This window comes from Anser cygnoides, chromosome 38 (assembly GCF_040182565.1).
Source record: "Anser cygnoides isolate HZ-2024a breed goose chromosome 38, Taihu_goose_T2T_genome, whole genome shotgun sequence".
In the NCBI taxonomy this organism is placed as follows: Eukaryota; Metazoa; Chordata; class Aves; order Anseriformes; family Anatidae; genus Anser; species Anser cygnoides.
The window spans coordinates 39,813-66,065 of NC_089910.1; the positions used below are offsets into that span (position 1 = coordinate 39,813).

Below are 26,253 nucleotides of genomic sequence, written 5' to 3' on the forward strand. Positions count from 1 at the left end.
TGTTCCAGCTTAAACCGTTCTGAGATTCTGTCATTCTTTGATTCTAAGATTCTATGATGAAGTTGCTGCTTTAAGCCTCAGGGAGTTCATAGCTTTTACCTCCTTTATGTATTCTAATGCTGTCTTTAGGCAATGCCTGAAGTATGTTCTTAGAAAATTTTTCCTGTCTACTAGCTGAAAAAAATAAAGTAACACCATCCCTTGTGGGAGGAGAAGCTCATTAGATACAACCTAGAGCTAGCACACAATTGAGCAGTGTGTTTCTTTGATTATTAAGCTTTCTCAAGGAAACTCATTTAGTTTCCTTGCAATTAAGAATCATCCTTCTCTACCTGTGTGCAGCCTGTTCTCTAAGGAAAGCAGGAGGGAGTTGGGACAAAGGAAGTACAAGTTGCAACTGCAGACTTGAGTGGAGAAGCCTGATGTCAGGAGAAGTGATGCAAGTCCTAGGGGATCAATGAGAGAAATGGTGCAAGCTGGGGAGGTGAGGAGCAAGGTTGTCTGGACATTGTCAAACTTCTCCTATCTGCCCAGACCTCCTTAAGGACTCTTAGGCCTTTCTGTCTTAATAAGCCCGAGGTATAGTTGCTGACAAGTTTATCATCTTTTGCTCCTGAGAGGAGACTGATGAAATCTCTCAGAAAACCCAAGTCAGAAGACAAACCCCAAAGTTCTTCAAATCATTGATTGTTCCTGCTGAGGTACATTTTTGACAAAGGCCCATGGACTCCTCAGAGCATGTAATTGGAGGCCATGATTACAGGTAGGCCAAGGCCCTGTGCAGGTGGCTGTGAGGCTGAGAAAATCCAGGCTTTTTTTCATCAAGCAGAAAGGCCAAGCCCTGCTGCCAGCCCTGGGCAGAGATGCCTTGTCCCTCATGTGCGGACTCCGGGCACTTCCTTGGGCAGTTGGGTGTGGGTTATGCAGTGCCAAGTGAAACACATTGGTGTGACACCTCCTGGCCTCTGCCAGGAGGTTCAAAGAGGAGATGAGGCCCCAGCTGTATCATCTTATTACGAAACAACGTCTCCTCCTAGACACTGGTGACAGAGAGACCTGCCATAGCCAAAAGGGACAAGACCTTGGCTTTCTTGGCTAAGACTAGCCTTGGCAGCGCCTTTGTCCATCTCCACTACTGGCTGTCCTATGCTGTTCCACACCTGTCTCTGTTTCCCTGCAGGCTGCAAACATCCATCTTGCTTTCCCACCTGGCACTCACGTAAGAATTTCTGTGCCTTCATTGATGTCAGTACCCTCTCCAGCTGTGCCCTGAAACACATACCCATGGACTGATAACAGATTCCCTCCAGATGACCTCTGACACTATAGCACATCCCTTCCAATCACTTATCTTCACTCTCTTGCCCACCCTCCATCACCAAAGCTTCCCTTTGAAGCAGGTTTTCTCTCACATGCTGTTTCCTGTAAACAAGGAAAGTTCCAACATCTCAGAAACCACCTTCACACAGGCATCCACACGCATCAGCCTTCCTGGGGCCTGTCAGCTGACCAGACAGAAGGAGAGGAGAGGAGAGGAGAGGAGAGGAGAGGAGAGGAGAGGAGAGGAGAGGAGAGGAGAGGAGAGGAGAGGAGAGGAGAGGAGAGGAGAGGAGAGGAGAGGAGAGGAGAGGAGAGGAGAGGAGAGGAGAGGAGAGGAGAGGAGAGGAGAGGAGAGGAGAGGAGAGGAGAGGAGAGGAGAGGAGAGGAGAGGAGAGGAGAGGAGAGGAGAGGAGAGGAGAGGAGAGGAGAGGAGAGGAGAGGAGAGGAGAGGAGAGGAGAGGAGAGGAGTTCAGTTGGAAGGGACCTTCAAAGATCATCTAGTCCAACTACCTGACCTCTTCAAGGGCTAAACAAAATTTACAGAATATTAATGAGGGCAATGTCCAAATGCTTCTTGAACACTGACAGGCCTGGGGAACAACCAGGTGTCAAGGAAGCCTGTTCCGGTGTTTGATCACCCTCACAGTACAGAAAATTTTCCCTACTGTCCAGTCTGAACATCCCCCGGTGCATATATGTGCCATTCCCAAATGTTCTGTGATCAGTTACCAGGGAGAAAAGATCATCATCACCTCCCTCTCCACTTGCCCTCCTCAGGAAGTTGCTGAGAGCAATGAGGTCGCCCCTCAGCCTTCTTTTCTCCAGAATAGACAACCCAAAGTGTCTTCAGCCTCTCCTCATAGGACACCCCTTTTACAAGTATTCCCTCTTTTCCCTTGGTTCCCCAGCTGACAAGGTTCCTGGTCAGATAACCTTGCTGGAAGAAACATTTTCTCTCTCTCCCATGCTCTCACCAGGCAGTGTGACTGACCAGGTCTGGCTCCCTCACTGCCTCCTTTATCACTTGTTGATCAGGTTTGTGTCCCTGGATGTGTTGTGCTTTATCCCCAGGAGGCAGCCAAGCACCACACAGCCACTCTTTCCCTCCCCATTCTTAACAGAACAGGGGGAGAGACATAGGAGAAATATCTGGAGAGACTGTATCAGGGAGTGTAGCGATAGGACAAGGGGCAGTGCTTTTAAGCTAGAAGAGAGCAGATTTAGATCAGATCTAAAGCAGAAATTCTTCACGCAGCAGGTGGCGAGGCCCTGGAACAGGTTGCCCAGGGAAGTGGTGGATGCCTCATCCCTGGTAGTGTCCAAGGTCAGGTCGGATGGGACCTTGAGCGAACTGGTCTAGTGGGAGGTGACTCTGCCCATTCCAGAGTGACTGGAATTAGGCCTTAAGGTCCCTTCCAAACCCCAAACTTCTATATTTCTATGAGCATGCTGGCCAACAATTGGTTGTGTAGTCTGTGTAGACAGAGGGATTTAATTTGCTGTGAAAAGATTGCTTCTCCTGAATATTAACAAGTGCTTGGAAGAAATGGAATACAGCTGTCTGTCAATTTGTGGGGGTCCTAACTAATAAAAGGACAGGAAAAGATGATTCCCATAAGGAACTCCTATTGTGATATAGGAGAAAAGATAGCACTGGAAGTAGGTGTCTGTCTCTAGCTGACAGAAGGAACGTCAGTGATTGCATCAGTTTGATTCAAAGTCCATTCCCCTGGAGGCCCAGGGACTTGTCAAGACCTCCCTGTGCTGCTGAGCTGGGCCAGGCTCATGGGCCCACGGGGAGCTCCTGGCAAGCGGGCAGTGCTGCAGAGAGACAGCTCTGCCCAGGAGCAGCTCCTCTGCACAGCGCAGCAGGGCTGGGGGCACTGCCTGCAGGGGACAAGGGCAGCTGAGAGAAGGGAGGGAGATGTTAAAGGCAGTGTGGAGGGGGGCTGCTGAGAGCTCACTGCGGGAGAAATCTTCCCAGCCCTGAACAGGGTAAGTCTCTGGCTGCAGGGCAGCGCAGCTGTTGTTCCTGGTGCCATCTCCAGATTTGCTGGCAAATCCCACAGCCTATGGCATCTTTCAGGAGGACTCACAGAGCTTCTTTGGATAAGAGGAGAACAAGGTCCAGAGCAGGGATTATGTGCCACAGCTGTCAGTGAGAGAGGACACAATGGTTCCTCCAGGAGGGGATGGCCACAGGCTGTGCAGCCGGGGTGCAGGCAGGGGTGGCTGGGGCTGTGGTGCAGAGCAGGGTCCCTGCTGTGCCCCAGGCGCTGTGTGCCGGGGCAGGGCCTCTGCTGCCTGCCAGGCTCAGCACTCAGCCTGCCCGGGGAGCTGCCTAGGGCAATGCAGCAAGAAACTGTGGGTGGAAGGAGCCCCCCAGTCAGGGCAGAGCAGGGTCCTGCTGGTGCCCAGAGGCTGGTGCCTGGGGCAGGCTGCTCACAGCTCCACAACCCCCCCAGACCCTGTCAGATGGGACTCTTCAGAAGGAAGGTCGAGGCTAAAGCTGCTTGCTGCAGTCTGGGCTTTCCTGAAGCTCTGCTTTCTGCTTTCTTTGGTTCATCAGGATAGGAATGGAAACAGAGCTGTACAGACTAGAGAAGATTTTGAGTTTCTGTCACCCCAAATTTTAAGAAGAACCTCAGAAAGGGACTTCAGCACCCACAAGCCTTCAGAAGGCAGCAGCATCACCTTCCCAGTTTCATCAGGGCTTGTGTGACCTGCTCTTCAGCACCTGCACACACTGAGAGGGTGCAGGGCAGAGCTGAGCACACAGCAGATGGGACGGGGTGTGTGAGCACTGGCAGGGCACAGACGTGGGGACAGAAAAGCAGCTCCTGGAAAAGACTCCTGCAGGCAGCAGAAATGGGCAGGAAGAAAGGGAACTGCAAAGGGAAACCCTGCTGCAGAGGATAGACAGGAACCTCCTGCCATCCCCTGTAGTGCAGGTGCCATCCCTGAGCAACTCCACTCAACTCTCCTCTCCCACCCTGCAGAGCCTTTGCCCTCCTAGCTTGCAGGAACCCAGGCAGGAGCTGCCTCCTGGATAGCCAGAGCCCCAGAAGAAGGAAGGTCTGCCTCTCCAGTTATGTGCCCTGTCCCACTGCCCGGCAAAGGGCTGAGAGCCGCTGTTCTGCCATGGTGATGGCTGGCAGGCAGCAGGCATGGCTGGGCAGGGTGACCCCTTTCTGCTTGTTCATCTGTCCCTCCCCTCTCTCGGTCATAGTGCTTGTCTTTTTCCCTCCACCTCTCTGTGTTGCTCTTTCTCTTACACTGGGGCCATTGGGTATGTCAGCTGTTTGGGGCAACAGGGTGGGGATAAACTGAGGATCAGATGTTGGCACTCAGCATCCTGTGAAGGATCCCCCAGGCAGAGAATTGTTTTTCTTAGAGTGCACTCACCCAGAACAGGTCAGAGTGCCAGCCTGGGAGCAGGAAGTACGCCATCTGGATCTGGGGAGAATGAAAGTGAGTGTTCAAGGAGTCTGTGAGAAACAGAGTGGATTTTGTTCAGAGACCCTGTCCTCACTGTCTGTTTTTCCCTCCTTGGACAGGCAACCCTGCCTGGAGGCAGCAAATGTCCAACAGCAGCTTCCCCAACGAGTTCCTCCTCCTGCCATTCGCAGACACGCGCGAGCTGCAGCTCCTGCACTTCGGGCTCTTCCTGGGCATCTACCTGGCTGCCCTCCTGGGCAACGGCCTCATCCTCACCGCCGTAGCCTGCAACCACCACCTCCACACCCCCATGTACTTCTTCCTCCTCAACCTCGCCCTCCTTGACCTGGGCACTATTACCACCACTGTTCCCAAAGCCATGGCCAATTCCCTCTGGGACACCACAGCCATCTCCTACTCAGGATGTGCCACCCAGGTCCTTTTCTTTTTCTTCTTGATTGGAGGAGAGTATTGTCTTCTCACGATCATGGCCTATGACCGCTATATTGCCATCTGCAAACCCCTGCACTATGGGACAATAATGACCAGCAGGACTTGTGTCAACATGGCAGCAGCTGCCTGGGGCAGTGGCTTTTTCAATGCTGTCCTGCACACTTCCAATACCTTTTCCCTCCCACTCTGCCAAGGCAATGCCCTGGACCAGTTCTGTGAAATTCCGCAGATCCTCAAGCTCTCCTGCTCAGATGCCTACCTCAGAGAAGCTGGCCTTCTTGTGATTAGTTTGTCCTTAGCCTCAGGATGTTTTGTTTTCATTCTTTTCTCCTACATGGAGATCATCAGATCAGTGCTGAGGATGCCCTCTGAGCCGGGCCGGCACAAAGCCTTTTCCACATGCCTTCCTCACTTGGTTGTCATCTCCATCTGTTCCTGCACTGGCATGTTTGTCTACCTGAAACCCCCTTCCATCTCCTCCCCAACCCTTGACCTGGTGGTGACAGTTCTGTACTCGGTGGTGCCTCCAGCAGTGAACCCCCTCATCTATAGCATGAGGAACAAGGAGCTCAAAGATGCACTGACGAAGCTTACTCATGCAGTAGTCCTTCAGCGGCAATAAGCTCCCCATAGAAGCATTAAGGTTGGAAAAGACCTCCAAGATCATCTGGTCCAACCATTGCCCTACTACCAATGACACACACTAAACCTTGTCCCTAAGCACCAGGTCCAGCGTTTCCTTGAACACCCCTATGGACACTGACTCCCATGTCTCTTCACAAGGGAATTCCAATTGGTCTCAGGAAACTCCTGGTCTTTGAGCTTTTTGTCTGTGATGATCTTGTTTGTCCAGAAATACCTGCATTCACTCCAGTTCTGCAGAGGCCTGAACCCACTCTGTCGTATCCAGAGATGCTTGCGTATGTGTCTAGTGTTATGGTACAGCTCTGTCACATCTCATTAATAAAAGGGGATTTCCTCACTGCTGGTGCCTGGACGTTGGGTTCTTCTTCCAAATCTGAGGTCAGGAAGAGGTTGAAGAAATTGTTTTATCTTGAGGGGGAGGACATTGCTCTATGAAATTGCTCTCAATGGCTCCATGTCCAGGTGGAGGTTAGTGATGAGTGGTTTCCCTCGGGAGCCTGTCTTGGGACCAGTACTGTTTAATATTTTTATCATTGACATAGACAGTGGGATTACGTGCACCCTCAACAAGTTTGCAGATGATACCAAGCTGAGTGGTGCAGTTGATAGAGCAGAAGGAAGGGATGCCGTCCAAAGGGACCTGGACAGCTTGAGAAATGCACCCATGTGAAGCTAATGATGTTCAACAAGTCTAAGTGTACTGGGCTGGGGCAATCCCAGACAGGAGTACAGACTGGGAGAAGAACTCATTGAGAGCAGCCCTGCTGAGAAGGACTTGTAGGTTCTGGTGGACAAAAAGTTTGACATGAGCTAGCAGTGTGCACTTGCAGCCCAGGAGACAAAATGCACCCTGGGCTGCATCAACAGAGGAGTGGCCAGCAGGTCAAGGGAGGTGATTGTGCCCCTCTGGTCTGTCCTTGTGAGGCCTCATTTGGAGTGTGGGGTCTCCAGCACAAGAAGGATGTTGATCTGTTAGAGCAGGTCCAGAGGAGGGCCACATAGCTGATCAGAGGGCTGGAACACATCTCCTGTGAAGAAAGGCTGAGAGAGCTGGGGCTGTTCAGCCTGGAGAATAGAAGGCTCTGGGGTGACCTCACTGAAGCTTTTCAGTGCTTAAAGGGGGCTTATAAAAAAGATGGAGAACAACATTTTCCTCAGGCCATAATTGACAGGACAAGAGGAAATGGTTTTAAACTAGGACCCTCACTCTGCAGAGCATCACCACCAGCTCTGGGCACTGCAGGGAGCACAGGGAGGGGACAGGAGTGGGTGGTCCTGTCCTGCCAGAGGAAAACTCAGGTTTTGTCTGAGTTGTCTGGCCGTGCTGGGTGAGGACTCACAGCAGGGGATTTGTGGTGCAGAGCCAGGACTCGTGGACAGGAGTAACATGCAAGTGCAGGAGGCAGGTGACCAGTCTGGGCCATTGGTGGAATGATTAGCATGGGAAGGTGGCAGTGCCAGTGTCACCAGAAGGTGCCAGTGTCAGGGCAATGGCAAGCCCTGTACAACCTCTTCCCTGGACGAGACCCCTTCAGACCCCAGAGGAGGGATGTCTGTGAAGCCCCCTGTGGGACAATGTCTGGGCAAGGCAGGCTCCAGGCACAGGGGGAAGGGGAGAGCCATAGGGAGAGGGCAGCAAGGGCTGCAGTGGGGATCATGCTGGGGGACCATTGCCCACCCTGAACACACCCTTCCCTGTGCTGTGTCTGAACAATGGGGCCATGGGACCATGTACAGGGCAACAGGGCTGGGCTGGTGCACGGACAGAACCCAGACATGGGCCATGAAGCCTCTGCCAAGAGGTGACAGAAAGGAAGGGGATAAACAAGGAATTAATGGACGATTCCTTTGTTATGCAGGTATGATTGGGGGAAAGGCAGTGCTCACCTAGAGCTTGTAGCTGCAGTAAAAGTCAAGAGTAAAAATCCAAGCTTCAGTGACTGCATTAGAGCCCAAGCATGGACAAGACAAAAGCAGGGCTGCTGTTGAAAGGGGGGGGTGACTACATAAGAGCAGACCCTGATGGGTCTGGAGGCACTCAGTGCCTTCTTTGCCTTAGTTTTCACTTCTCACTCCACAGGTCTTCAGTCCTCTGTGCTTCAGGAGAGGGACCAAGGAAGAGGAGAACAGGGATGGACAGAAATTTCATGAAATCCCACAGGATAAATGCCAGTTTCTGCCCCTGCAGGGGACTAACCTCGGCAAAGACACAGGCTGGGGGCTGCCTGGTGGGGAGCAGCCCCATGGGAAAGGTCTTGGTGTGCAAGGGACTGGGCAGGAGGCAGACAAGTGCCCTGGCTGCAAGGGAGGCCAGCAGCGTCCTGGGCTGTGTGAGCAGGACCCTGGCCAGGAGATGGAGGCAGGGCATTATCCAGAATACTGCATCCAGATTTTAAATCCCAAAGCCAGGGAAGATGTCAGCAAGCTGGAGTGGGTTTGGGAGGGGCTGCCAGGATGGTTGGGGCCCAGAGCACTTCACCTCTGAGGAGAGGCTGGGAGAGCCGGGCTTGTCCAGCCTGGGGCAGGGAGGGCTGAAGGGGATCTCCTGGAACCTGCCAGGACCTAAGAGGAGCTCATTGAAAGGGAAAGAAGCCACTGATATGGCAGGAGCTGGGCTATCTATTGTCTGACATTAGTAGAGGAAACGTAGTGAAGCCTCAGGCCATAGCATGAGCTCTGCCTTGCCTGAACGTGGCATGTAGTGGTGACTGAGCAACAGTGAGCGGCATTGTGTGGGGCTCTGGGTGGCACCGATGAGGGACGGGGGATGTGCTGACCATGGAGGTGCCAGAGGGGAGCCTGCCCTGGGAGATAACATCAGCCATCCTGCCCTGCAACAGAGAACCACCAGTCTGAAGGAACATAACGTGTACATGTTAAGAACTGATTGGACTCTAGCAGAGGAAATTAAGCTTGTACAGGTAGGAGAAGCCAGGGAAAGCTTTGAGCAAGGTCCCTCCTTGGAAGCACCCAGCTCAAGCTGATATATGGCTACCATTAAATTCTTGCTGTGTTCAATAAAAGTCAGCTCTGAGTGAATTCTGGTTGCCTGGGGGTACCAGGCTCTGTGCAAGACTCCTATCCATCTTTTTCTTTCAAGCTCTAGGCCTGAAAGATGCCAATTGATATCAATTAATATCAGTAAAAACGAAACAAGGAACTGAAAGATCTAAATCTAAGAAAATGTGTCCGCACACTTTGCATATTCTACAATTCTTGGGAGGGGGGAGGGGTTCTCTTGGTTTAATACAGTAGTCATTGAGGGGATTCTGTGTCTATTGGAGTTTTGTTTGTTAATTTCTTTCTTTCTTGTTAGAGGTCAGTGTTTCCCAGAACTGGGGTTCTATGGGGGACACAAATGCCTTCAGCTACAGGATCACAGACACCTCCTGCCAGTGCCCATACCCTGGCACCCCTGACCAGCTTCCACCTGCAGCTCCAGCAGGATCTGGTCTCCCACAGATCCTCCGTGACAGCGACCAGTCCTGGGCAAACACTTCATGTACAGTGTTGCTTTGGAAACAGGCACTGCATGTCTCTGGTCAGACATCCAAGGTCTGCCTGGAACCATGAATAACCTTCTCAACATTTTAAAAACATATGAACATTTTCATCAGCTGAACTAATTGAGTGCCTTTAATAATACAGCGATGTTTACCCACCATGGAAGAACGTCAATTTCCAGGAAGCGCACTAATTGCAGGTGGAGAAATATTGATTTTTCCCCTGTACTTCCACGACCTCTGCTCAACCCTGCTACATTTTTAATCTGCCTCATCTTTCAGGTGCTGTTGGCTCCCCTGAATAAATGACCATGGCTAAGGGCGTCTTTTCAGTAGACTACCTGGATATGTGCCGTTCCAATTGCTCTCCAGATTTCTCCCTCCCCTTGCTTTTTCTTCAGTCAGATACTTCTCAACTACCTGGCTCCTCCATGAGCTTCAGGGAATTAAAGAATTTCCCCGTCTCCCAAAAGTCCAACAAGCTTTAGTCAACTCCTTAACCGTGTTCATTCTTTTCTGTCTCTTTTTCTAAGACTTCTCTTGTGCAAATAACTCTAGCAGAAAATAGATCCCTTTAGATGCAACTTCGTCATGGCAAATGTTCCTTCTTCATTATAGGCCTGAGTCTTGGCTGTGGAGAAACTTTCCCAAAAGGTCCACCAACTTAAAAAGAGTATTCCTTCCTCCACACCTGCATGAACCAATATCTCAACTATTAGGAGTAAGCATCCGTCTGCTCAAGAAAGGGGATATGGTGGATACACATGCTATGCCACCCTGTGATTTTTCCCTATGTGACCATGTCGAGGAAATGAGAAAAGGGGATGGGAAATCTACCTCGACCCTAGAGGCACGGGTACGTGTGTTGCAAGGAAAAACAATCACAAAACGGGGGTTCTTCCAGGAAAATTGCTGCTCCTATTTCCATGAATACCATGACCAGAACTAGAAGGGCCCTGCCTCCAGCTAGGTGGAGGGACAACCAGCTTTATTGGACTGTGTGGATTTGATGGCCTGACACATCAGATCCACAAGAGTATAAGGCTCTAATGGACACCAGTGCAAAGTGTATCCTAACGGCATCAAGCTATAAAGGGGCAGAACCTATTTGTATTTCTGGAGTGACAGGGGGTTCCCAGCTGGTAACTGTATTGGAGGCTGAAGTGAGTCTCACTGGGAAGGAGTGGCAAAAGGACCCCATTGGGACTGGCCTGGAGGCTCCATGCATCCTTGGAATAGGATGAGGGAGGGTACTTCAAAGATCCAAAAGGGTTCCAGTGGGTTTTTGGCATATTCCTTGGAGATGGAAGACATTAAATAGCTGTCTGCCTTGACCTGGTCCCTCTCAGGACCATTCCTTTGTGGAGTTGATGAGGATCAAAGAACAGCAGGTACTGATGGCTACCCCAGTGGTGCACTGGTGGCAACATCTCACTAACTGAGATTCCCTGATTCCCATCCATGAGCTGGTTGAAGTGGAGAGCCAAGAGGTGATGTTCTGGTTACAGCTAAGATAGAGTTAATTTTCCTCCTAGTAGCTGGTAGGGTGCTATGTTTTGGATTAGGATGAGAAGAGTGCTGATAACATGCCGATGTTTTAATTGTTACAGAGCAGCGCTTACACTAAGCCAAGGACTTTTCAGCTTCTTGCTCTGTCCTGCCAGCGGGCAAGCTAGGGGTGCAGCAGGAGCTGGGAGGGGACACACCCAGGACAGCTGACCCAAACTGGCCAAAGGGGTATTCCATACCATCTGATGTCATGCTAAACAATATATAGGGGTGGCTAGCTGGGGTGGGGGGGCAACTCCTCAGGGATAGGCTGGGCATCTGTCAGCGGGTGGTGAGCAATTGCATTGTGCATCACTTGTTTCGTACACATTATTATTATTAGTACTATTATTATTATTATTTTCCTGTCTTAATAAACTGTCTTTATCTCAACCCATAGGCTTCACTTTCCTGTTTCTCTTCCCCATCCCAGAGAGGGAGGGGGGTGGGTGAGCGAACGGCTGTGTGGTGTTTAGCTGCCAGCCGGGTTAAATCACAACAGGTGATCAGCAGCAAGACTTGCTCACCCTTTAATAGTCCCATATGGCCAGTGTGAATGGCTGAGGGAGAGTGGAGACTAACAGTGGACTATCATGGCCTGAATGAAATCATGCCACCACTGAGTGCTGCAGTGCCAGACATGGTAGAACTTCCATACGAACTTGAATCACAGAAAGCCAAGCAGTACGATACGAGTGATATCACTAATGTGTTTTTTCTCAATCTCTTTGATATCAGAGTGAAAGAGAGAGTTTGCTTTACCTTGTAGGGCCATCCAATCCACCTGGAATTGACTGTTCCAGGGGTGGAAACACAGCTCTACCATTTGCCATGGACTGATCCAGACTGCACTGAACAGGGGGAAGATCCTGAATACCTGCACTATATTGATGATAATGTAGTGTGAGATGACACAGGAGCAGAAGTTTTTGAGGAAACAAAGAGAATAATCCGAATCCTTCTGAAAATCAGTTTTGCCTTAAAACAAAATACAATCAAATACAAAACACAATACAAACCTATACAGGAGATCCAATTTATTATACTTTTAGAGTACTTTTCCAAAAGTTATGCAGGAGAGATGGGATCGCTTCTCTTAAGAGCTCTAAAAGTTATGTTCAAGTCTTAAGCCTGAACTGTCTCTTTTCCTTCAGTTTTCCATCTTAATTTAAGGTTTTGACCACCACATTGAATATCTGCAGCTTTTGCAAGAGTTTTGAAGCTTGAAGATACGGTGCCTTTCTAGTTTTTAATATCCTTCTATCTTTTTCATACTGTGCTTTCAGGGCTCCTATCTGTTTCTCAGCATCCTGGGTTTGACCTGTACAGCAGGACAGTTGACATTAGTAATCTGTTTTCATGGCTCAGATCTCTTCCACTTCAATATTCAGGTTCTCTCTTTTCCTGGTACTTTTTCCTCTTAATCCATTTATTTTTTGGCAGTAAATCTCACCTGTGCTGGCAATAAACTGCACTTCGGTCAGTTTTCTCTTGCCCTTTTGTCTTCCCACTCCTTTCAGCCTTGCTGCACCTATGTCATATACAGAGATGGTTTTGTGCCCAGCAGGCACACACTCTGGCAGCCCGAGAGAGCTGAGGCTGCTGCATCTCCATGTCCCTGGGTTCAACCCGAGCAGGGCAGAGCATATACTCCTGGAAGACACACACACAAGCCTCTCCGGCTGAGCAGGACAGAGACACATTAGTGGGAAACGTAAAGTGGTTTTGTGTATGCGTGCATGCTTGTGTGTGTGTGCAAGGTGGATCCCTCCAGCAGCTGGGCTCAGACACTCAGCCTCCCCAGGACATGTCCCTGGCTCCCATTCTCTCCACTTGAGGGCATCTGAACAGGCCCTCTGACACCCTGGTTCTAGTCCAGTTGCTGCACTCAGCCCCATGTACACACACAATGTGTCCCTACAGCCCTTGGCAGCAACCCTCTTAGTATATTGTGATGCAGAGAGCTGCTGCCAGTGGCTCATCTTCATGGGTTTCCTTCCTGGACATCGGGGTGGTGGTCTACCCAAGGCAGTCCTGGAAGGAGCTGGGACAAGATCTTGGTTCCGCAGGAGCCTGTGACTTGGGTTCCCACCTGCCATTGTGCTTTGTGCTCTTCTGGGCTCATGGAGATGGGCTCTTGTTGAGCTGGGGGCTCTCCTGTGCTGGGCCTGGAAGCAGCCAGGGCAGGGCATGAACTGAATTACTCGTTCTGCCACCGCTTCCCTGGGCCTTCCTTTTGCATGCAGATGTGCTTCTTATGCAGCCTAACACAATCCAGAAGGAACATAAACCTCCAGAGGCATCTTCATGTGGAGGTCACATATATGTGATTGTCCTGGTTCCAGCTAGGACAGAGTTAATTTTTCCTCATAGTAGCTGGTAGGGTGCTATGTTTTGAATTAGGATGAGAAGAGCGCTGATAACATGCTGATGTTTTAATTGTTGCAGAGCAGTGCTTACACCAGGCCAAGGACTTTTCGGCTTCTCGCTCTGTCCTGCCAGCGAGCAGGCTAGGGGTGCAGCAGGAGCTGGGAGGGGACAGACCCAGGACAGCTGACCCAAACTGGCCAAAGGGGTATTCCATACCATCTGACGTCATGCTAAAAAATATATAGGGGTGGCTGGGGCCGGGGGGGGGCGGCTGCTCGGGGATAGGCTGGGCATCGGTCAGCGGGTGGTGAGCAATTGCATTGTGCATCACTTGTTTCTTACACATTATTATTATTAATACTATTATCATTATCACTATTATTATTATTATTGTTATTATTATATTCCTGTCTTAATAAACTGTCTTTATCTCAACTCACAGGCTTCACTTTCCCGTTTCTCTCCCCCATCCCAGAGAAGGAGGGGGGAGGGTGAGTGAACGGCTGTGTGGTGTTTAGCTGCCAGCCGGGTTAAACCACAACAGTGATGGTGGTATTACGTAAGATATGGCAGGAGAGAACTCAAATTGCTCTTCAGAAATGCATCACGATTAGGGGAAAAGTTGTGCTATTGCACGGGCAATGACTTCCTTCAGAGCCAGCATCACAGCCTTGTTTCTAAGACTTTAGATGATTGGGTTTAAGAATGGGTACAGGACAGTGTTCAGCAAAGCTACACTTCTGTTGGTCTCCAAAGAAACATGTCCTGTGGGACGTGCGTAGAGAGCAATGCAGCTTCCATAGGCAATGGCCAAGGTGGTGAGATGGGAAGAACATGTAGCAAAAGCTTTTTTCCTCCCAGAGGCTGCTGGCATTTGTAGAATACAGAGAAAGATGCTTGTGTAAGATGCCAGAGTTAAACACAAGGAAGACAGCACGATAAACAATATGAAAATCGAGTCTATTTTCCAAAGCAGGCTGGTGTCAGAGCAGGACAGTTGGAATAAGGGGGTGTTGTCACAAAAAAAATGCTCAATCTTGTTCAAACCACAGAAAGTGAGCTTGGAGAGCAGCACCAAGTGGTAACTCAAGAATGTGAAGCCCGTGACCCAAACAGCAGCAACCAGGTGGATGCAGAGCCGATGCTTCATGATGGCAGCATAGCGCAAAGGCTGGCAGATGGCAACGTAACGGTCAAAGGACATGACAACAAGGAGAGCAAACTCTGCAGCACCCAGGGCAAAATAGAAAGAGGACTGGGCAAAGCAGCCACCTACTGAGATTGTTCTCCTGCCAGAGCTCAGAATCACCAACAGTTTGGAGCTTGTGGAGGACGTAAACCAGATTTCCAGGAATGCCAGGTTGCCAATGAAAAAGTACGTGGGGGTTTGCAGGCGGTTATCCACACACACCAGCAAAATGATGGCTGCATTCCCCATCACCGTTGTCAGGTACATGAGTAGAAGGAGCAGGCAGAGAAATAGCTGTAGCCTTTGATCAAGCCCTGAGAAGCCTGAGAGGATGAATTCAGAAATGACAGTTCCATTGTCTGTTCCCATGCCCAATTTCCATTCATCCTGCTGAGGCAGGAACATGGCAAAACCGAGTACAGTAATTTCATGGTCTGGACAGAAGGCTATCTCCTTCCTTCTCTCTTTCCTTGCTTGCAGGCTTCCCATACAACAGAGAGATACTGCCTTTTCTGTTTCACATATCAGCTAGAGTACTCTGGGAATTTCTTGTCTTCTTTCCAACTTTGTCCATCAGCCACAAATGATTCTTTCTCAAGAACACAGGGCTAACAAGGGGTTGTTAGTGATTGCACCCCGTTCCTGGGAAAGTCCACATTCACTCAGAACAATTGCAAACATCCATCATAACAATGTTTCAAAAGGAAATCTCATGTACTGCGCAAATACCTTCTATAACATAGGTGCTAAACCATCAATTCGAATATGTACATTGAAAGTTATTCTCTCTCCTCTTCAGTACTTGCCTTTTTGGACTAGCAACATCTGGGGATCCCTTGCTTGATTTCAAAATAAGAAAATTTCAAGTACATCTTTTGTAATGCCCTGATTACTTCTATGTCATCTTCCCTTGTTTCTTTAGGAAAGAGGGAAAATAGGGACCAAGTGTGGCTTACATTTTTTAGTACTCTTAATTAAGGCCAAAATTCATATGGTCCCACCAGGTCAGTGGAAACGGATCTGTCACACAATCTCATCTGACCTCATTCTGTGCCAAAATGCAGTTGTTTCCAAACAGTTGCTCTTCTCTCTTACTATCAAATGTCCTCACCTAAATGCCTTACTTTTCTGAGAGCTGGAAAAATCTTGTCATCTTCAAAAGTTTAAGGATGGTCCTTGTTGTACAAAGAGGAAGCGCCTAAAAAAAGCAAAGTGCCAAGTACTATTGTGTAGGCTTATATTTCAGTTGTCTAAAAGTCATATCCTGGAGGCTGAGCAATTTACCTTACTCCCATCCTGTCAATGCTGAGAGAGAGAAGAGCATCTGAAAGAGATCCCTCACCTTTATTTCGCATGGCAGTTCTAGTCTGGGACGACCCAGCCACGAGCACTTTCTCTTGTCTCCATTGACTGTTGGGGGAGCCTTGGGAGAACAAGTTCTCACAGGCACCAGGAGTGAAGTAGATGAAACTCTTTACTCAAGTCTCAAGTCTCTGATTATTTTAGTAAATTATTCTCTTCTGTAAATCAAACTACTCCTCTAACAGGAACATAAAGAAAACTAAAACAAAAAACACAAGAGAAATTTATTTAATAAAGATGGAAATTTTCCCCTTCACCTTTCCCTATGTGTTTAGACATAGAAAGGATCACAGCAGATGACTACAAAAAGAGAACACCTCAAAACGTAAAGGTGGAGGAGGAGATGATGGGTTAGAAGCCGTGAAGTGGTTTCTCTGTGGGCTGTATTGTCCCCTCAGAACCTGTCCCAGGACAGAATGGGTCCACTTAGGCAGTAAAATGGGAAGCTCAGAAACAGGGAGTACTCCATGTTTGCATGGACATTTCAGCCTGGGACTTGGGCTGCTCTTAGACCCCAAGTGGCCCTCCTTGCTCTTTGCCTCTAGACTGGCAAAGGGAAATCTCTGCACTGGCTTCATCTGGAAAACTTGTTGAGATTAACCCATTAGCTGTAATTGTTTTAGCAAAAGCTCAAGCCCAGTCACCAACAGCAATATGTTGTGGTTTAGCCCTGACAATCAGCTAAGCCCTGAGGGGATCTGATCAAAGACCATTTCCCATGCAATGAGGTAAAATAAGAATGGGAGGCACTGATAGGAAACAAGTCCGGTCAGTCACATCAATCACAGAATCACAAAAACAAAAAGATTTGGGTTTGAAGGGACCTTAAAGATCATCTATTTCCAATTGCCCTGCTATAGGCAGGGACAACTTCCACTAGACCAGGTTACTCAAAGCCCCATCCAACCTGGTCTTGATGAATTCCAGGGGTAAGGCACCCACACCTCCTCTGATCAATCAGTTCTAGTGCCTCACCACCCTCAGAGAAAATAATTTCTTCTGAATATCCAATCTAAATCTACCCTCTTTTAGTTTAAAAGCTACCTCTGCTCTGACTGGAAATGCAGGCTGGGGAGACCCACTGGGCACAGCTGTTTGTGCTACTGCTGCTAAGGACAAGAGATATGGATCCCCATCTGTCTCAGGAGCCTCACACTGAAATGTAGGTGCACGGGGTTCACATCCAAGCCTGATACATGAACTCCTTATCCTGGTGGTGATACTCAGGGATGAGGAGCACTCTTTTGTCAGCACTCTGGGAGGCAGTGCACAGCAGCTGTCCCGGTCCCTGTCTTTTCTACATCCTGCAGCCACTGTCAATGAGGGACAGTCACCTTAAAGGCCTATGTCATGCTCTTCTGATCCATGCAGAGGTTTCAGATACCCAGAGGCACCAGAAATGTCCCCAGAAACCATTGTCCAGGCTATCCCATCCATTTTTATTCACAGACTCTCATCTGCATGATACCTCTCCTCCAGCTGGACTCCACCCATCCCAGATAATTGCATTGCCATAGAAGGTCTCAGTGGGCTGCATCAGCTCACTGCTTTGGAAACATGTTTGTCTATGTTTCATCTGGGCCATTGTCCATGGTGGGGATGGAGAGAAGCTCCTTTCCTCTTCTTGCCTCCCACCTGGCTGCTTCATCTGGATGAAACTTCGGCTGATGAGCTGCAGGCCAGAGAAAAGTCTTGTGTCTCCAGAGAAAGATTCTCATCAGCCAAAGAGTTCATCCAGCAAAGATCTGCATGGGTTGTGCTTGTTGAAATTTGGGAAACAGAGTACTAAAATTGTGCTCTCCAGTGGGCTAAAGCAGCCCTGTGTTTCAATTCTCCTCTCTCCATGGCGGAAGGATTTTGCCAGCTGGCACTGAGCAAACTATTATATATTTTAAGTGTGTTCCTTGATGTTATAGCAAGAAATAGATATATAATTAAAAGCATTACATACGTTTATATATCTAAAAGATTTCCTTGGTTTTATTACATTCTTTAAAGTTCGTCATCAGATAAGGGAGGAGCTACCGATGCCATCTACGTGGACTTGTGTGAGGCTTTTGATATGGTCTCCTACAACACACTCCATTAAACTGGAGGAATACGGGTTTGATGGACTGACTGTTAGAGGGAGAAAAGAATTGAATAAATGGCCTCATCCAAAGAGTTATAGTCAATGTTTTAAGAACCAAGCGGAAACCAGTAAGGAGTGGTATCACTTAAGGGTTCATGCAGGGCCCTACTATTAATACCATCATTACCAACATGGAGAGTGAGATTGAGTACACCCTCAACAAGTTTTCAGTTGACACCAGGCTGAGTGGTGCAGCTGACATGCAAGTGGGAAGGAATGCCATCCAGAGGGACCTAGACACACTTGACAAGTTTACTCATGAGAAACTCCTGAAATTCAGCAACGCCAAGTGCAAGGTGCTACACCTAGGTAATTGAAAGCCCCACTCTCCATATAAATTTGAGGATGAATAGATTGTGAGACTGCCTGCTGAGAGGGACTTGTACTGGTGTACTCCAAAAGACAAAGATCTGGCTATCAGCTGGCAGTGTGCACTTGCAGTCCAGAAAGCGAACATCATGCATTGTATGAGAAGAAGAGAGACCAGCAGGTCGAGGGGGGTGACTGCTTTATTTGTCTCCTTCCTAGAGAGTCCCCACCAGCAGTACTGCATCCAGCTCTGGGATCCCCAATGCAAAAAAAAGACATAGAGCTGTTAGGGTGGCTGAAGAGGAAGGCCATGAAAATGATCAGAGAGCTGGAAGATTTCCCATGCAAAGAAAAGCTGAGAGAGTTGGGGTTGTTTAACCTAGAGAAGGCGCCTTCAGCAATAACGGAGGCCTTATTGCTGCCTTATTGCTGCCTTTTCATAGAATCACAGAATGGCTTGGTTTGGAAGGGGTCTCATCTAGTTCCAACCCCCCTGTAATAGGAAAGGATGCTACCCATTAGATCAGGTTGCCCAGGGCCTCATCTAACCTCATCTTGAACACCTCTATGAACAAGGCATACACAAGCTTTCTGGGCAACCTGTTCCAGTGCCTCACCACCCTCTGAGTGGAGAATTTCCTCCTAACCTCTAATCTAAATTTCCCCTCTTTTAGTTTGAAACCACTCCCCTTTGTCCTGTCATTATCCAATTGAGCAAGGAGTTGCTCCCCATCTTTTTTATAAGTCCCTTTCAAGTACAGAAAGCTGCAATGAGTTCCCCCCAGAGCCTTATGAGGGTCTGTAGCGACAAGACAAGGCATCATGCTTTTGAGCTGTAAAAGCTGATTTAGATTGGATATAAGGAGATATTTTTACAGTGAGAGTAGTTAGACATTAGAACATTTCCCAGAGAAGCTGTGGATTCCCCATCACAGGAAGTGTTCAAAGTCAGGTTGGAAGGGCCTTTGAACAACCTGATGTAGTGACAGATGCCCCTGCCCATGACAGAGGGATTGGATTGGATGATCTTAGAGTCCTGTTCCAGCACAAATCTTTCCAAGATTCTTTCATTCTTTGATTCTACTATTCCATGATCTAGTCATTGCTTGGGGTTTCAGAGAGTCCGAAGTTTCCATTTCCATATGTAGACTAGAAGTATATTTAGGAAACTCCTGAACTTTATTTTTACACAATCTTTCATGTCTACAGACTAGGGAAAACAAAAAAACAAACAAAAAAAGTGGTTATAACTTGTGGGAGATGAGCTTCATTGGGTACAGCATGGAACTAGCAAACACTTAAGAGAGTGTGCTTTATTGATTATTAAGCTTTATCATACTTTATTTTAGTTTGCTTGCAATTAAGAATCATCCTTCTCTACCTGTGTGCAACCTGTTCTCTAAGGAAAGCAGGAGGGAGTTGGGACAGGGAACTACAAGGTGCAACTGCAGACTTGAGTGGAGAAGTCTGATGTCAGGAGAAGTGATGCAAGTCCTAGGGGATCAATGAGAGAAATGGTGCGAGACTGGGAGGAGAGGAGCAAGGTTGTCTGTACAGTGTCAAACTTCTCCTACCTGTCCAGACCTACTTAAGAGACTCTGTGTCTTAAGAAAGGCTTTCTGTGCCTTAATAAGGCCCAAGGTGTAGTTGCAGACAAGTTTATCAACATCAGCTCCTGAGAGGAGACTGATGAAATCTCTCAGAAAACCAAAGTCAGAAGCCAAACCCCAAAGTCCTTCAAAGCATTGATTGGTCCTGCTGAGGGCCATTACTGACAAAGCCCCATGGACTCCTTAGAGCAGGTAATTGGAGGCCATGATTACAGGTAGGCCAAGGCCCTGTGCAGGTGGCTGTGAGGCTGAGAAAATGCTGGCTTTGTTTCATCAAGCAGAAAGGCCAAGCCTTGCTTGAAGCTCTGGGCAGAGAGGTCCTGTCCCTCATGTGGGGCTCTGGGCTCTTCCTCAGGCAGTGGCATGTGGGGTACGCAGTGCCAAGTGAAAGACAGTGGTGCGACATCCCCTGGCCTCTGTCAGGAGTTGCAAAGAGGAGATGAGGCCCCAGTTGTATCATCTCGTTAAAAAACAATGTCTCCTCCTAGGCCTTGGTGGCAGGGAGACCTGCCATAGCCCAGGGGACAAGACTTTGGCTTTCTTGGCTATGTCTAGCCTTGCCAGTGCCCTTGGTCATTGCCACCACTGTCTGTCCTATGCTGTCCCACACCTTTCCCTTTTTCCCTGTAGGCTACAAACATCCATCTTGCTTTCCTACCTGGCACTCACATGGGAATTGCTGTGCCTTTATTGACATCTGTATCCTCTCCAGCTGTGCCCTGAAACACAAACCCATGGACTGATTATAGATTCCTTTCAGGTGTCCTCTGACACAATATTGCACACCCCTTCCACTCACTTATCTTCCCTCTCACGTCCACCCCCATCACCGAAGCTTCCCTTTGAAGCAGGTTTTCATTCACATGCTGTTTCCTGTAAACAAGGAAAGTTCCAACATCTCAGAAACAATCCTTCACACATGGTTCCACACCCATCAGCCTTCCTGGGGCCTGCCAGCTGACCAGATGGAAGGAACCTCACTATGATCTTCCAGGCCATGTGTCCTTCCTGCTGGCCTTTCAGCTCCTCAGAAAGACACAACTAAGCCACACGCTTGCTGCTCCCCAGTCATGTACTCAGGCACAAGAGACTTGACAACCCACAGTCAAGGCCACTACTTCATGGGCATTTCAGGTACTCGAGCAGAGGGCATCACACAAGCACCATGCCAGCCAGGTGCCTTCTGCTGGCCTGTGAGAGATGCTGGTAAATGTGAGCCTAAAAGCCCATCTGGCAGCCAGGAGTCAAGGGCTGACCTGGCAGCTACTTCAGAAAGATGGGATCTCCCACTCCCATGCACCTTCTCATGGCCTTTCAGCTTCTCTGGTGGACAGGGTAGACCTATGTGCAAGGTCTATTAGGTACAAGGGCAGGAGTGACTTTGAAATAGATTTACACTCTTTGCATGTCAGTGGCTCCCCAGTTCCTTAAGACAGCTAACATGACACCCTCATAGAGCAGCCATGTGCCTGGAGGTGGCTTCTCAGGTCCTCAGGCAGAAGTGCCCCGACACCCACCTGCACAGCCATGGGCCTCCTGCTGCCTTCTGAGGTCCTGAGGCACAGCTGACCTCAGCAGAGCATCCCCACCCATCTCCCCCTTGAGTCCTGTGACCTGACCAGATCCATGTCACCTCACCTGCCTCTTCCAAGACCAAGTGATTGCTGCAGGACATCCTAAGCCCTTCCCAGCCTCATGGGGCCAAAACCCATCACTTACATGATAGGAGTGTAGGAATGAGAGATTTGAGGATTAGCTGTTCAAGATAGAGTTTAGGGATTAGATCTTGCCTTCCAGGTTTAGGCACTGGGTAGAGTCTTAGAGGGATAGTTGGGTGTTCTGCTTTGGGTACCCAGCCAGGGTTTAGGGTAGCATCTAAATTTTTGGTTAGGAATGTATTAAATGCTTTTTTATGGCATGGGGGTTGTTGTTAAGGCTGGCAATTTAATGCTAGGGATTAAGGTATATGGATTAGCAAGAGCGATAGGTTAAAAATAATGAAAACAGGTGATGTGGATGGGGCTGGACTTCAAAGTAGGATTTGAGGCTGGAGATTAGAGAAGTGGATTCCTTCAATCCACTTTTCAGGTTCCTGGTTAGAAATATAGCCAGGACATAACATGAATATTTTCCCAGTGAGTGTTGCAGAAGCATCAGCCTTACCTGAACCCTTCTCACCTCTTCAAAATCTTTCTTTCTGTTAGCCAAGACTCTCTTCTCTTCCCCAGGTCTCCCATGTTTATTCTTCTGGCTTTCCCGTGACCTCCCCAAATGTGTCACCCTGTCAGGTGACCTCGCAGCCAGCACCCACAGGGACACAAGGAGCTGTTGTGCTCTGAAGACCTCTTCCCTCCCCCTCTCCACCCCCACACCCCCCCACACCCCATTAGCACCGGGTGCAGGGGATGCCCTGCACAATCCCTCAGGTACTCTGCCTGCCAACCAGCTCCTGCTTCAGAAGGCCTCCCACATGTCCAGACTCATTCTTCCTCATGCACCCTTAAGAAACTCCAGGGCATCCTGAAGCAAATGGCCACCCTGGTGTGGAAAAATGATTAAAGAACTGAAAATATATTTTAGGAACAAGTTGAGAACTCTACAGAGAAGTTGTTGCTGTGAAAGTCATAATGCCTAGCATTCCTTTATTCAGCTGTTTTCCTGGGGGACCATACCACCACGACAAGTCCATCTCTTTGCAATATCCATGAGAGCAGCTTTGGGAGAAGAGCTGAGCCTTCAGGCACTGCCCTCAGCACATCCCCTTTTATGCTGGAGATGCTGATACGGAGCCAGCTGTGTTAGAGAAGTGCCCCTGGCCTGTCCCTGCCTGTGGACACAGGACTGCCCCACAGCAGCATGGTGAGCAAGCGACAAGAGCAATCAGTCCTCACAGCAACACAAGGGCTCTGAAGGAGAGCATGGGAGGTGAAAGAGGGTGACTTAGGAAAGACCAAGCTGTTTGGCTCCCTGGCAGTGCTGCTGTGCCAGGATTCTTTTTCCCTCCACCTCTGCACACAGCCAAGTCCCCCTGCAGCTCCACCACAGGTCTCCAAGAAAGGATCCCAGGCAAACTCGTCACTGCAGGAGCCATCCTTTTATATGTCTTTTAAATGAACCTTGTTTACACCAAGACTCAGAGTCACATGAAACATTAGAGGGAGAAATAGAAGAGGAAGAAACAGGATTTTTTCATAGACAAAATATATCACAATTTAAGTAAAGCAAAAAGAAAATGAAAACGCACACTATATATGCCTTCGCCTTTAATAAGTTATTTTATGAGTGATATGCAGAAGACAGGCAGTTTACTGCTTCTGAAAAACATCCCATCATCATTTTCCACACTGCATCCTTCAGCTCCTGGTTCCTCATGCTGTAGATTAGGGGGTTCACTGCTGGAGGCACCACCGAGTACAGAACTGCCAGCAAAAGATTGAGGGAGGAGGAGGACATGGAGGGGGGCTTCAGGTAGGAAAATATTGCAGTGCTGATGAACAGGGAGACCACAGCCAGGTGAGGGAGGCACGTGGAAAAGGCTTTGTGCCGTCCCTGCTGCGAGGGGATCCTCAGCACTGCCCTGAAGATCTGCACATAGGACAACACAAGGAAAACAAAACATGCAAATAACAAACAGGCACTAACCACAAGAAGGCCAACCTCTCTGAGGTAGGCATCTGAGCAGGAGAGCTTGAGGATCTGTGGAATTTCACAGAAGAACTGGTCCAGGGCATTGCCTTGGCAGAGGGGAAGTGAAAAGGTACTGGCAGTGTGCAGCACAGCATAGAGAAAAGTACTGCCCCAGGCAGCTGCTGCCATTTTGACACAAGTTCTGCTGTCCATTATTGTCCCATAGTGCAGGGGTTTGCAGATGGCAATGTAGCGGTCATAGGCCATGATGGTGAGAAGAAAAAACTCTGCTGTGAGAAAGACAACAAACATGAAGACCTGGGTAGCACAACCTGCATAGGAAATGGCCCTGGTGTCCCAAAGGGAGTTGGCCATGGCTTTGGGGACAGTGGTGGTAATAGTACCGAGGTCGACGAAGGCGAGGTTGAGGAGGAAGAAGTACATGGGGGTGTGGAGGTGGTGGTCGCAGGCTATGGCTGTGAGGATGAGGCCGTTGCCCAGGAGGGCAGCCAGGTAGATGGCCAGGAAGAGCCCGAAGTGCAGGAGCTGCAGCTCGTGCGCGTCTGCGAATGGCAGGAGGAGGAACTCGTTGGGGAAGCTGCTGTTGGACATTTGCTGCCTCTGGGTATGGTTGGCTCTCCATGGAGGAATTTAAAGAGACATGTTAGATAGTGTTTTCTGAGTAAAACCTAAACCAGGTTTCACTGAAGCATCCTCAACAAGACACACTGCCTCTTCCAGGGAAGAATACATGCTCCTGCCTGGAGCTCTTGTCTTGGTTTCCTAAGAGTGCCACAGAGACGAGGCTAATCAACTTCGCTCTCTGGAAGGGTCAGTACTGCCCTTTAGGTACATGGTAAAGGGCAGCAGGAATGATCCATTTTCCTTGTTCTTCCTGTCCTCCATGGTAGCAGAATGGAAGCAGGTACTCCAGAGAGTGCTTTTCATTCAGGTAGCGTAGGCATTGGCCTTCCCTCTCAAGAATCTCCCTCAAAGATGTCCTCAGGGAGCTGTGGAGCTGTGAGCAGCCTGCCCCAGGCACCAGCCTCTGGGCATCAGCAACACCCTGCCCTGCCCTGCCCTGCCCTGATCAGGGGGCTGCTTCCATCACAGCTTCTCCCCACAGCGCCGTGGGCAGCTCCCCAGGCAGGCTGGGTGCTGAGCCTGGCAGGCGGCAGAGGCCCTGCCCCGGCACACAGCCCCTGGGGCACAGCAGGGACCCTTCTCTGCACCACAGCCCTGGCCATCCCTGCCTGCACCCTGGCTGCACAGCTTGCAGCCAGAACCGCAAGAAGAAATCCTCATGTCCTGTCCCTCTGACAGCTTTGGCAGATAATCCCTGCTCTAGCGGTTTTCACTCCCCTCTTATACAAAAAAACTCTGAGAGTTCTTCTGAGAGCTCCCAAAGGCTGTGGGATTTGCCAGCAAATCTGGAGATGGCACCAGGAACAACAGCTGTGCTGCCCTGCAGCCAGACACTTACCCTGTTCAGGGCTGGGAAGATTTCTCCTGCAGTGAGCTCTCAGCAGCCCCCCTCCACACTGCCTTTAACATCTCCCTCCCTTCTCTCAGCTGCCCTTGTCCCCTGCACGCAGTGCCCCCAGCCCTGCTGCGCTGGGCAGAGGAGCTGCTCGTGGGCAGAGCTGTCTCTCTGCAGCGCTGCCCGCTTGCCAGGAGCTCCCCTTGGGCCCAGGAGCCCAGCCCAGCTCAGCAGCACAGGGAGCTCTTGACAAGTCCCTGGGCCTTCAGGGGAATCAACTTTGAAACAGACTGAAGTAATCATTTATATTCCTTCCCTCCACTGGAGAGGGACCACTGCCCTTCCTCATTTCAGAAGAGGTATGATGTCCAAGGATCACCTTTCCATGTCCTGGTTTCAGGCAGAACACCCACCCAAGGGTCTCCCTCCCCCTGCCAAGGGAAGGATTTCAGCTGAGTCAAACCAGGCATCTCATACTTTATTTGCAGTCCAGAGGCTAGAAGGGGGCTTAGCTGCCTCTCCCATGCCTCACAGAAGCCCACAGGAGTTGGGATTCCTCTTGTCTTGGTTCAGGTGGGCACAAATCAGGCAGCTGTATGTCAGCTGCTTGTCTCAGCTCCCAGCACATTGAATGGAGACAGAGGCCAGGAGGGAGCTGTTCAGATGCAGACACCAGGTGACATTGGAGATGCCAGAGTGACATTTGAGTGACATTTGACGTGCCAAATTCCTCTGGGTCATAGAGATTTTATTATTGCATGTCCGATATAATATAGCTGTAGGCATTGCTCAATAGGAAAGAAATAAAAGGCTAGCTATGACCTGGTTGCCATCACTGAAACCTGGTGGGGCCACTTCCATGACTGGAGTGCTGCAATGACTGGTTATAGGCTCTTTAGAAGAGACAGGCAGCACAGAACGGGTGGTGGTGTGGCTCTCTATATTAGAGAGTGTTTTGATGTTGTAGAACTCGAGTCTGGGAATGATAATGCTGAGTCCTTATGGGTTAGGGTCAGCGGGAAGGCCAAGAAGGAAGGAATCCTGGTGGGGATATCTTATAGACCGCCAAACCAGGATGAGGAGAGGGAGAGGTGTTCTACAAGCAGACTTTGAGGTGTTCAGGACACTGGTTAGCAGAGTCCCTTGGGAGGCAGTTCTGAAGGGCTATTGCTGTTGAAGATAGCAAAAAATGTTTTTATAAATGCATAAACACAAAAAGGAGGACTAAGGAGAATCTCCATCCTTTGCTGGATGTTGGGGGAAACTTA

The 26,253-nt window shown here is 49.3% G+C and overlaps 3 protein-coding genes across 3 annotated transcripts; 1 reads left to right on the plus strand and 2 right to left on the minus strand.

The window, feature by feature from the left end:
* Window positions 1–5,068: 5,068 nt before the first annotated feature.
* On the plus strand, window positions 5,069–6,014 carry LOC136788495 (olfactory receptor 14C36-like). Its single transcript, XM_066987049.1, has one exon. The coding sequence runs from the start codon at window positions 5,069–5,071 to the stop codon at window positions 5,831–5,833; it is 765 nt and encodes a 254-aa protein (XP_066843150.1). The 3' UTR covers window positions 5,834–6,014.
* Window positions 6,015–13,962: 7,948 nt separating this feature from the next.
* On the minus strand, window positions 13,963–15,148 carry LOC136788524 (olfactory receptor 2AP1-like). Its single transcript, XM_066987086.1, has one exon. The coding sequence runs from the start codon at window positions 14,953–14,955 to the stop codon at window positions 13,963–13,965; it is 993 nt and encodes a 330-aa protein (XP_066843187.1). The 5' UTR covers window positions 14,956–15,148.
* Window positions 15,149–23,154: 8,006 nt separating this feature from the next.
* On the minus strand, window positions 23,155–24,117 carry LOC106049139 (olfactory receptor 14A16-like). The gene has a single exon (XM_013201317.3). It carries the CDS (start codon window positions 24,115–24,117, stop codon window positions 23,155–23,157), a length of 963 nt encoding a protein of 320 aa, XP_013056771.3.
* Between the last annotated feature and the right edge of the window lie 2,136 nt (window positions 24,118–26,253).

Coding starts and splice junctions, on each gene's coding strand:
- LOC136788495 (XM_066987049.1), top strand. CDS start 5,069: ATGTACTTCTTCCTCCTCAACCTCGCCCTCCTTGACCTGGGCACTATT.
- LOC136788524 (XM_066987086.1), bottom strand. CDS start 14,955: ATGGGAAGCCTGCAAGCAAGGAAAGAGAGAAGGAAGGAGATAGCCTTC.
- LOC106049139 (XM_013201317.3), bottom strand. CDS start 24,117: ATGTCCAACAGCAGCTTCCCCAACGAGTTCCTCCTCCTGCCATTCGCA.